Source organism: Anopheles merus, chromosome 3L (assembly GCF_017562075.2).
Source record: "Anopheles merus strain MAF chromosome 3L, AmerM5.1, whole genome shotgun sequence".
Taxonomy (NCBI): Eukaryota; Metazoa; Arthropoda; class Insecta; order Diptera; family Culicidae; genus Anopheles; species Anopheles merus.
The window spans coordinates 34,163,896-34,176,020 of NC_054085.1; the positions used below are offsets into that span (position 1 = coordinate 34,163,896).

Consider the following 12,125-nt stretch of genomic DNA (forward strand, 5'->3'; position numbering starts at 1 on the left):
CAAGTTCAAGCGCAAGCATGTCGCGGAAGCACGTCTGCGATGGTGGAAAGACTTCGATCGACGATTGGTAGACGACGATGCATGCAATGGTTCCGAACTCGGTGGCACCTGATTGGTATGTAAAGTACACTAATTAACCTATGCACGTTGTTGAGGAATCCACCATTGAGGGGTGAATATTTTTTATTACAATTGTCTTAAATATTGTTTGTTAAATTGAATTCCTTTATGTGACACACATAAAAATAAAAAGAACAACAATTCTACATAAAACCCGTATAATGATAACAATAGCCCAAATTAACCATGTGTTGCACATTATTCGTCATCACTGTGGGGAAGGAGCTTTTGGGAAAGCTTTCTGCGCTGCTAGCTGGAAAGCTTGAAAAGTGAAATTTTCTAACGAATGGATAAGGAGGACTAGTACATTTAAAGGATATTTATTCCAAACTACTGTATCATATCAAACCTTTTAACTATGTTCATTTTAATCTCGATAGTTGCATTTAGTCTTTATTGGAATTTTCGTATCTTTGGTAAAACATTTTTCACAATTAATTTTTGCCCGCCTCTTTACAGTCCCAAGTAGCGCTTCTTCCCCGTTCGATGATGTTTCCACCCAATCGTGAATTGTATTTAAAAAATCGTGCAAGAATGAAAATTCGTACGCCGCTACACCACTACCACCACCACCACCAGTGCGCCCGATATCAAACCGGGGCTGGGTAGCCGTACTGCGTAAGATGTGAGATGCCACGTGATGACGAGCTAGAAAATCTACTGCAGACGCACCAGCGCCTGATCCCTTCCTTTGTCTAGTCTTTCTATCATGCTTAAAATTAGCTTCCTACTAAACTACCCTTCACCCTGACTGTTTCACACAGAATCCAAATGATCCCGTCCCTGTGGCGAGAGCTAGTTCGTTGCAACCAATTGACTCCAATGTGTGTGTGTGTTTCGTTGCAATTTCGTTTGCAATCGTCAGACCACCGTGCTGCCGGAGCTTGGATGAACAGAGACAACTATGAACACACTGACGAGAACGATGACGATGACGACGACGAGTAGAGAACGTGCAGATCTGAGGTATCGGTAAACGAGCGCCACCATCGGGCCGGGAGCCGACCGCTGGCAGCTCCGGTGCGACCAGCCCTAATCCTTCTTGTGCTCGAACAGGTCGTCGAACACGGGATGAATCTGGTCGATCATGTCGCTGCACGTCATGCTGCGGCCCTTCAGCTTGAACGCGTACTTATTGCACGTCTTGGTGAGCGTGCTGGCCGCAAAGCAGGCCACCATCGCGGGGCTAATTTCCTGCTTCGACTCCAGCGCCCAGTAGTAGAAGGTGGCGAGCGACCCGGCCAGCAAATCGCCCTGTCCGCCGCACCGCCGCCCGGAACCGCCCTGCGGACATTCGTACTTCTCCAGCGTGAGCGAGTCGTAGATCCGATCGTTCAGCCCCTTCTCGATTACGGTCACGCCCGCCCCGAGCCGCCCGAGCGACAGCATGATCTGGTCCCGGTCCTTCCCGAACAGCCGGCAGAACTCGATCGCATTCGGCGTCAGTATCACGCCGTAGTAGTCCTTCACCAGGCTGATGTCCTGCGTGATGAGAAACAGCCCGTCCGCGTCGATGATGAGCGGTTTCTGCAGCTGGCGGCAGATTTTGATCAGCTCCGCCACCGTCTGCATTATCTGGCGGTTCCGCCCGAGCCCCGGCCCGATCACGAGTACGTGCAGCCGCTCGAGCCACGGCTCGATCTGGATGATGGCGTTGATCGAGTCGAGCAGCGGGTGCACAATCAGCTCCGGGCTGTACGATTTGATTACCTGGGCGGCCGCATCCGGACAGAACACATGCACCAGATCCGCGCCCACCTTCAGCGCACTGATTGCGGCAAAGTACGGCGCCCCGGTGTACTCGAGCGAGCCGCCCACGATGCCGATCCGGCCGGCCTGGCCCTTGTGGCGGTCCGTGTCGAGGTGAGGCACTATGTTGCGGGCCCGCTCCAGCAGCGGCGACTTGTTTTCCGACGACATTCCGGCGCGGGTCGTAATTTTCGCCACCCGAGTTATGGTGTTTACGTTTTTTACGATTTGTTTCATCGCAGCCAGAGTGACCAGAAATACCGATTTATCTGTATTCCTACCGATTTTTTATATGCCTACCGATTTACAGATAAGCCTCCTAAAACTACGGATTTTTCATTTAACCTACCGAAAATCACAGATATTTGATTTTTCAGTCGTTTAAGCTTAATCTGTGGCGCATGGGATGCTGTTTCAAGGATTGTTAACCTCATTTGTTACTTATCGCGCTGATGCACGTTTGTTTGCCTGGCACTTTTTATTTTTATCCGTTAAAATGTAATGTTCATAATTAGTAGAAAATGTCAGTTGCGTGGATTCCGAGATTCCGAGAGCTCGTCACAGAAAATCATTTAAATTTGAATCTCGCTGTCTTCGGTTAAAGCTTACCCGACAGACAAGGAGAATGAAATTTTCAGGCGAGGGGTAAGTAGAAACACACGGTGGGGGTCCGGCCCAAGATCGGATCCGAAGTCCGTTGTTTTGGGCTAAAAATTAAAAATGGCGGATGGAGCGCTACCACGGAAAGAATGCGCACTATTGCATGCCTTTACAATGCACGAGGCGCTCTCACTGAAAAGAACGCTCGCTCGCGCTGTTTCATTGTATTTTCCTTATACCCCTTCCTTTCCGTTTCTTTCGGCTTGCGCTGAATTGGTACCCCACTTGATTCCAGCGAGTTGCGCTGCGCTGGACTGAAACCCCCTCCCGCTCGTTTCTTTCTTAGCGCGCTGTGCGCTTCCCTTTACACGGACTTGGTGCACCCGAATCAAAAGAAAAACTTTAACACATCAAACTTGGTTTATAAATATTTTATCACTTTTATTGCAAATTAAACGCACATTTCAATTCATAGCTTCACACAATCTTACTTCAAACCTCACACATTATTTATATAAGACGCATACTTTTTCATTCTCTTTGCTAGTAGGATAAAAAGAAATTGATCGTTAAAATAATTGATTAAATTTAAATGGTTGCGTTCTCAATGCTGCTCCTGCCGAAATCTGCCAATATAATCTGGCCACACTGGTCCGCAGGGCAAAAGCTCGCTCGAAAGGTCAATAACCGTCGCAAAACGTCAAAAACGACCGTCGCCAGCGCCTCGAAATCGTTGCGAGTTTCGCTCGCTGGCGACGTCGCTTTGCAGTACATGCGACGTCGAATTTGACGTTTTGCGACGGTTTTGCGACGGTGGCCGCCAAAAAGCTCGCCTTGCCCTGTGGGCAAAGTGATCAGAAATATCGATGTATATTTATATATATAACAATTAAGAAATTTTAACTCGAACGAAGGTATTGTTGATGGCAATTTAACCTAAAATCACTACTTCAACATAAAATAGGATTCAAATTTGGGTGTTTCTTTTTGGGCTCGTCTGTACCTTTCAAGCAATAGGCCTTTCTTTGTCGATAGCTTGAAATATTTCCGCCTTTTGCAATGAAATCTATTTTAAATGTTCCGTTTAATTGAAATATTACGTCTGAGGAACGATTAATCATCAATTTCATTCACATGATGATGTTTTAACATGAATAAAAAGAATAATTTAATTTTATATTCAATTTAATTTCATAATCTAATTTAACCATATAAAAAATAAACCCAAAATATATATTAACGATGTGTTTGTCGTGAAAATTATGTTCATTTTTACAAAACATTTTTCAACCACAACAATCAGTTTTGGTGTGAACGAATTTTATTCTCAGTTTGAAATTTCATTCGGAAATGTGTTTAGCTTTGTATCAATCACTACTTTCTGTCGAGTATTTCAATTAATAAAATGAGTTGAAGTACTGATGGAAAAAACTGCCTATTTGCCCATCGACGATTCGTGGAATTGTACAATCGATTCATGTATCATGTAGCACCTTCACCAAAATCATTCCCCATTCCGGTCAATTCCACAAGCGTATGTGTCCCACAAATGACTTCATTTACATGTGTCACACTCCCTAATGGGACTTGCTGCCGTCTCCCACTCCATGCAAACATGCTCTCATTTTGGAGGGAAACATGTGAAATTACGATTCCTTCAGTCCTGCGTCAACCGTCGGACACCGATCGAAGCAACTCTATCTTTAGGGACACTATTCGGTACAATCGCTTCGAAATGGTGCCCGTTTATTAAAGGTAAAAAGTCATGAAAAGGTTCCAAACGACAAGCGCCAGTGCATGTGCAATGTTGGAGTCACAAGCATACACCTTTCTCCTTATGTTGATTTACCAAAAATACGCCCAAAAAGCAGCTTTTTTACATCACTTCTCCAGTGCAAGCACTTCATTCGAGAATATCAGCGCAAAAGGCAAACGCCAACCATTTGACCCACCAACATATCCTCCTATCCCTTCCCACAATACGCACACGGTTCGGACTTTCACTGCCGAATTCTATCGACCATAGACCCCCGGACGGACAAAACCGGACCAAACTTGGACCCCTTTCGCGTGTACGCGTAATCGACTGCGTTCCCGCATCGAACTCGTTCTGATTACGAAATGCCGTCCCGGGGTGACCACAAAGCAGCCCAGCTAAAGCGACAATCAACCGACAATCAACCACAAGAGAGGGGTGGCATTTTTCGGGAGTCGAAAGAACGACAAAAAGAGAACTCCACAACCCTCCTCCGAATGCTCTTGTCAACCTTTGCCGGTTGGCGGCTAATGAAGGACCGGCCAGCGAAGCCTTCTCGTGCGTCCCGACCGAAAGGTGATTGTGTTCTGTTTTGCCGGTTTCGTAGTGGCCGTGTCTATGTGTGTATGTGCCGTTTGGTCGGTGGTTAAGCGCGGTATCGCGACACAGACGGCCCTTGCTGTTTGCCGGCAAACATCGCGAGGGCTGCCGAACCGGGGCAGTCAGTGTTTATCGGTGCCTTTGGAAGCGCGGACGTGTTTTGGTGGGAATTGTTGCGCGAAAGCTTAACAGTGCGACTGTGAAATGTGAAGAAGCTTTTAGCGATTGGTGCGTGTTTGTGAAAATGTGAAAATTAACACGCGTGACGAAGAATAAGCACGTGGAAAGCATTAGATCACCATGCGCGTTCCAAGAGTGTTACGACAATTGAAGCATTCCTCGCACCGAAAGGTACTTACTGCAAGATCTTCACTCTTGAGCTCTGATCAGGTTGCTTTAACCTTTAAACACGGCATACTGGTGCACTCTTCCGACTTTCGGGGTATTCTTCTTGCCAAGGTGACCCAATAAAACGCGAGAAGATGATACCGAATGCAAAGCGAATCTTCAAGAATATCCGTCGCTCGCGAATCGCTTGCCATCCATACGGGAAAACGAAACGAAATTTAAGACAAATAAAAACTCGTTCCATCGACCTCGCTAATCCAGAACCCCCCCTCGGTGTGGTGCTTATAAATCAAACCGTTGTGTCGCCCCCTTTCGCAGAACTGAAGATGCCCGTAAGCGGCAGGAAATTCACAACACATCTTCTTAGCCCATCTTTGGCGGCCTTGTCCGCGCGAATTTCCCATCGAGTGTGATTTTTTATAATGTTTATCTTCTTCGTGTGTATCTTTGTGGCGGTGTCCGTGTGTGTGTGCACGTTGAGCTCGAAGATTATCTTCTCGGTGGACGACGCCACCATACCTGGCGCTGGACGCTAATTAATTCATTCACGAATAACAAAAAAAGAGGCTCAAAACGAAACTGAACGGGAAACGCGTTAGAGAAGTTGATTCTACGTGTTGAAGTTGTTTTTGGATCTCGATCATCGTTCGATCGTTTTGTTTGTTCAATTAACCAAACACACCCAGCACGCCGGTGTCGTACGTCAGTCCAGTCCAGGCCTACTTGTGATATTTGCACAGAATGCTAATTCCTGTGCAGTTTTGATGACAAATTCCATCGTCGCGTCACCATCGTGCTGTCGCGTGGATTGTGCGATGAGGCTGAATGATTAATGGTTGCCCCCCCCCACCACGGCCTGAGGGATTCGGACGTAGCTTTGGACGATTGTCATAAAAATTAAATTACAATGCTCATGAAACACGCAAGAAAGACAAACGTCCTAAAGGGCTTCACAAATGCATGACTGGTTACAAATAACCCCTCAACCTGTCCCTATCAATCGCGCTAAAAGCCTGAGAGCGTCCGTATTGTTGCTTGTGAAGGGCCGCACGATAAGGTAGGGTGGTTGTAATTAATAAAATCTGATTTTATCGCCCTCCCGGTGTGTGCGATGTTTGGTTTCGGGTTATTACGAAGCCCTTCCTCGCAGTGCCACTGCATACTGTGATGGGACACACAACAGTGGTTGGTGTTGTTGTGCTGGTACGCTTTAACCCATTAAGCAGTGTTGTCCAGGCAACGTATGGAGCGGATGTCACTATCAAGTGTGTTGGCGACCAGCGACAAAGCCACAACTATCGTACTCGAACACGCCCCACGGGGACAGACGTTTATCAAATAAAGAGAGAGGGGAGAGAGAGAGCAAGAGTGAAATGATAAGCAACATGTGCAGCATGTGCGTTTCGATAAATGCGCCAAAACAAATTGCAATCTTTTTGGAATGGTGTGAGTGACTTTCCCTGACTTCATGTGAGTGAACAGTTGGAGGAAAATTCGGGAAACAATAATTTAATATTTCAAACCAAAATCTAAAATGTTTATCAGAGGGATAACCATATGCCATAGCTCTGTTTTTGTTCCAAATCAACTCAACTAATTGCATATACAAAACTTCCTACACCTTTAATAAGAACCATGATGTTGCATCAACATTGCCCTCTCGGTGTTTAACGCCGAATAAAACCTCCAACCACCTTAGTCCAAACGGTCATGCAATTACGGTGAAGGCCATGTTTAGATGGCAAGTTTTATGGTGCCATCTGGCCATCAGTTTTGATGTTACAAAAAAACAAAGTAAAAAAACACGCAAACACACACACACGCTAAGCCCTTTGCACCTTTGCTCATTACCCCATCCGCTTTATTATGTCTGGCTTGGCGGGCATTTAAGTTTTGTGTTGAGCTAAAGCATAACACAAAAAGAAACTGTGCTGAAATCGTATCGTAAATCGTACGCCGAAGTAAGCGGCTTTACTTCGTAAGCTGTGTTTTAGTTGGAGATAAAAAGAGCATATTTTGTATGTTTTACGCGCACGTTAACCTACATTCATTTAACAATGTCACATGACTATTTCACTATTTTTTACCATTTAGCTAAAGCAGAACTTAAACGATTATTAAGACCTATCTTAATGAAGATGCGTCGCTACCGCTTCTTCGGCACGATGCCCCAAGGTCATCTCAGGCCAATCCACCGGCTTATTCTTCACATTATCGAGCTCCCTGCTTCACTGTTTGGTACCATTTTTTTCGATGTTGGCTCAACTTATTCGTTCCAACAATTCAGTCGATCGGTCTCGCTCTCACCACTTCATCACCCAATAAACACCTGCCTGAGTGACCGATTCCTGTCAATTAGTGTCAGCGCGGAGCGCGGTGTGCGCAAGACAAATCATTCTCAGCTAGCCCATCCCCAGCACCCTAACGATTGATCTATTCTGTACGGTTCTTTACGAGTTAACATAACGATCAATATTTAAGCTTTTTTTTCTCGACCCCAACAAAAGAAAAGTTATTGCTTAAAAATTATGACCAGTCACGGCTGGAGATCGTACTTGATCGTGGGATTTCTACGTACCAGAATGTTTTTTGGAGATGAGTTATTGCATGCGTTCAACGCACCTTTCCCTTAAAGCTTAACGAAAAAAAAGGCAAATTCTTTTTTTTTAATTTAATGCGATTAAATATGCTCGTCATTGGGTCATTGCGTATGCAAATTTATGTTTGCTCATTGTCATTTTATTCTCATCATCAGCAGAACGGAAGACGGCGAGGCTATTGCCGCCCGCTTCCACGATCTTCGCAATTAACTTCTTTGTTTTCGCTTTCGTTAATTTTGCCCTTCTTTCCGTTCCATTCCTCCTCCTATCTCTCCTCCTCTCTATTTAGCCCCTCTTGGGTGAGCTGATCGTAAAGCTACTGTTTGTCGTTTGCTGCGGTCTCATCACGGTACTGCTGATCATACACAAGTACGAAAATTTGGACAACTTCAAGCGAACGCTCTACTACCGACTGGCGGAGGATGGCGAAGGGTTTTACGCGATGCCACGCAATGTGGCTGGTGAAAAGATCGATTGGCACAATTACGAGCTGATCGAGGAGGAATCGAAGCGGACAGGGCCCGGTGAGCAGGGTCGACCGTACAAGCTTTCCAGCGAGCAGGATATTGCCCTCAACGCTAAACTGTTCAAGGAGAATGGCTATTCGGCGGTGGTAAGCGATATGATCGCACTGAACCGATCGGTACCGGACATACGACACCCGAGGTGAGTGTAGTTCGCACGAGATATTGGAGCTTGAGTTTGATAACGTTTGTTGACATCTCTTGACAGTTGTCGTATGAAGGAATATCTCAAGGAACTGCCTACGGTTAGTGTGATCATTATCTTCTACAACGAGCACTGGAGTGCTCTTCTTCGCACGGTCTATAGCGTTCTGAACCGATCGCCTCCTGCGCTGCTGAAGGAGATCATCCTGGTGAACGATCACAGCACGAAACCCTTTCTCTGGACACCGCTGCGGGAGTTTGTGGAGTCTGAGCTTGCACCCAAAGTCCGGTTAGTGGATCTTCCGGAGCGATCTGGGCTGATCGTCGCCCGGATGGCTGGAGCCCGAGAAGCTCGGGGAGATGTGCTGATCGTGCTGGATTCACACACAGAAGTAAACACCAACTGGCTGCCTCCACTGTTAGGTAAGCGTCCTATCCAATTCTCATATATGTTGTCTTCTTCTGACATGAAATATCTTCTTCTTTTTAGAACCAATTGCCGAGGACTATAGGACGTGCGTCTGTCCCTTTATCGATGTGATCGCACACGACACATTCCAGTACCGCTCACAAGACGAAGGTAAACGGGGTGCCTTCGACTGGAAGTTCTACTACAAACGCTTGCCACTGCTCCCGGGAGATCTGGACGATCCGACGAAACCCTTCAACAGCCCCGTCATGGCGGGCGGACTGTTTGCGATCAGTGCCAAGTTTTTCTGGGAGCTCGGCGGCTACGACGAAGGCCTTGACATCTGGGGCGGTGAGCAGTACGAGCTGAGCTTCAAGATCTGGCAGTGTGGTGGACGGCTCGTTGATGCGCCCTGTTCGCGCGTCGGCCATGTGTACCGCGGTTACGCACCGTTCGGCAATCCGCGTGGCGTTAACTTTGTGGTGCGCAACTTTAAGCGCGTCGCCGAGGTATGGATGGACGAGTACAGCCAGTTTCTGTACGAGCGGAACCCACAGTTTGCCAAAACGGATCCGGGTGATCTGAGCGCACAGCGGGAGTTGCGCGAACGGTTGCAGTGCAAGCCGTTCAAGTGGTTCCTGGAGGTGGTGGCGCCAGATCTGCTCGTACGCTATCCGCCGCGTGATCCACAGCCGTTTGCTTCAGGGCGGGTGCAGAGTGTGGCCAATCCAAGGCTCTGTCTTGATTCGCTGAACCATCAGGCGAAGGAACCGATCGGGCTGTACGCGTGTGCGTTTAACAAGACGCACCCACAGAACAATCAGTTCTTTACGCTGTCGTATCATCGGGACATTCGCGTGCGCAGTAACGACAAGTGTCTGGATGCGGCGAAGCTGGCCGACGAGATTGTGCTGTTTAGCTGCCACGAGTCGCAGGGGAACCAGATGTGGCGGTACGACTATGTGAGTGGACATTGGAGCGCTTTGGCGCTGTTACTGAATAGCTAATGTAATTGTCTTTCTTCGCAAAACAGGAATCGAAAATGATCATCCACGGGAAGGACCACCATGGCAGGTGTATGGAAGCGGATCTCGACACCAACAAGCTGTTCGTGCGAAGCTGTGATAAGGACAAAGCGTCTCAGAAGTGGAACTGGGGATACGTTAACTTTGTCCATCTGCAGAACTGGGATGTTTATGGGGCAAAGTTCTTGTAAAGGAAGGATGTGAGTTCTTTAATCGTAGTGCCTATTTGAGTGATTTGTGAAAATATAGATGCCGAATATAGATGGACTTATGATATCGGTAATATCATGTTTTTTAGGTTTTAGAAGAAGTCAATATACGTATGTGTAGATGTTTAATGTACCTTTGGGCTAGATGTTTAGTATCTTTGGCATAGAGCAACTCGTAATAAGTAATTAGAACTGTTTGTATATAATTTGATGTAAGCCTTTAATTTAAAATACAAATAAATATTGCAATAAGTAACAGATTTAATAGGAATTTTAGCAAATTTTTGTGTTGGTTTTAAATGAAACATGATTTTAAACAATAATATTTCAAAAATGCGTATGACCACTGCTCGATTGGAATTGTCCCACAGTGACCAAACCGCGCGCCATCTATTGGCAAGCAAGGGAAGCGTAAATTCAAACTGCGAAGCAGCATGCTATTTTTAGAGCCGTTTTCCAACTGATCTGTTACAGGTTGTTTTATACAAATTCAATGATCTAATTACACATTTTTTCGTTTAAATTGCAAAATGTTTGATCTAATATTTAAATTTCCTACACAAATTCAACATCAATGCTAAGAGACTTTTAAATGTCTTTTACATGTCAAGGTAATCAACGCACGAAGTAAAGCATGAGCAACAAATCCTCCCCCATCAACACAACCGATTTAAAAAGCTAATAATATCACCCGGTTCGGTACCCTAACCCCTCATCAACACAATATGGAAATAATTTGCCGCAAAAGCTTGCCGTGTTTTCACACCATAAACACACCCGCCTTAGTAAAGTGCCAAGCAATAAAGAGGCAAATTATGTACGTTTACCTAGCATTTATCAAGTGATAATTGGTTTTTAAGCTGCTCCTGCTCTTGATAATTCCCCTTTTCCAGTTTTTGTATACTGGTTTGCCCCCCTTCACAGAAAGAACACATTGAAGAAAGAAAAAACGAAGCTAAACCTTTCCCAAAAACATCGACTTTTCACCTTGTAATTGACAACAACGTTCATAAATATTATTTCCTAAAAAAAGCGGAGGGGAGTACAATTCCTCAGTACGATTGAATCTTCCTCCACGTACAACTGCTACAAAATGCATCCCGAATGCAGGTGGTGTGTTCTGAGGGAACGATGTTTTTCCCCCTTCTTTGCATGTCTTTTTTGGTTAATTCTCTCATGTTCCCGTCCTCCACAGCTCGCAGTCTCTCTACGCATTCGTAGAGGGGTTTTTTTCCCCGTTTTGCTTCGTGAAAATTTATCGTCCGTAGCTCATTACAAAAAATGTGATTTTTTGTTGTTTTCAGTCTTTTTCTTTCCGTCCTTTCTTTTGCCGCAGTTGCATTGATGGGACACGGGGAGGAAATATTCGTGGTGGAATAAAACACCACTCTCAAAACAAAACTAAAAATGCCACAATTAAAATCCTTACCCTTTCAGCTTGCAACACTTACAGCAGCGCAACGACGCATTCGGCAACTGTGAAGACCTTTTTGAAACATTTTTTCTTAATAACAAACAAAAAATGGAGAAGGAAAACTAACAAAAAATGATATTTCTCTTCAAAACTTCACAGGCTACAAGATTTTTGCATCGTATTTCTTTCTCACCAGCTTTTATCTCCTCCGTTGGCAAAACGATCTCGACGACGACCGCGAAATTCCATCCTGCATCTGCATCTTTGTCAACCACCATTTGCAGTCGCTTTAATTAAAAAATGTGTTATCCTTATCAAGCTCTGGCGTGTTAGCAATTTGAGCAAAAATTACATCGTTGAAATGCTTTTCAGCACATTTTACTGCTATCAACCGCTTTCGATCCGCATTTTTCCCTTTGTAAGACAGACAGCTTTCGAGGACATTCTATCCAACAACGTGGGAGATCGGACAAGATAAACAGTGGAAAGCAGAATGCAAATCAACTTCAACCGGATGGCCTTTCAATGTCAAAAGTATATTATTCTTACGGTTTATATGCACCATCCAGCTTCACTGTCCCGTACCGCTCGGTTCCGGTTTGCCGGGTACGCCAAGAGCCCGCAGAG

At 45.5% G+C, this 12,125-nt stretch overlaps 2 protein-coding genes across 2 annotated transcripts; one reads left to right on the forward strand and one right to left on the reverse strand.

Moving 5' to 3' along the window:
- Positions 1–287: 287 nt before the first annotated feature.
- Positions 288–2,115, reverse strand: LOC121600312 (ATP-dependent (S)-NAD(P)H-hydrate dehydratase). Its single transcript, XM_041928781.1, has one exon. The coding sequence runs from the start codon at positions 2,104–2,106 to the stop codon at positions 1,153–1,155; it is 954 nt and encodes a 317-aa protein (XP_041784715.1). The 5' UTR covers positions 2,107–2,115; the 3' UTR covers positions 288–1,152.
- Positions 2,116–4,796: 2,681 nt separating this feature from the next.
- Positions 4,797–10,344, forward strand: LOC121599997 (N-acetylgalactosaminyltransferase 6-like). The gene is made up of 5 exons (XM_041928182.1): positions 4,797–5,176; positions 8,063–8,439; positions 8,506–8,864; positions 8,932–9,812; positions 9,884–10,344. Exons 1-5 carry the CDS (start codon positions 5,126–5,128, stop codon positions 10,064–10,066), a joined length of 1,851 nt encoding a protein of 616 aa, XP_041784116.1. The 5' UTR covers positions 4,797–5,125; the 3' UTR covers positions 10,067–10,344.
- Positions 10,345–12,125: the final 1,781 nt, after the last annotated feature.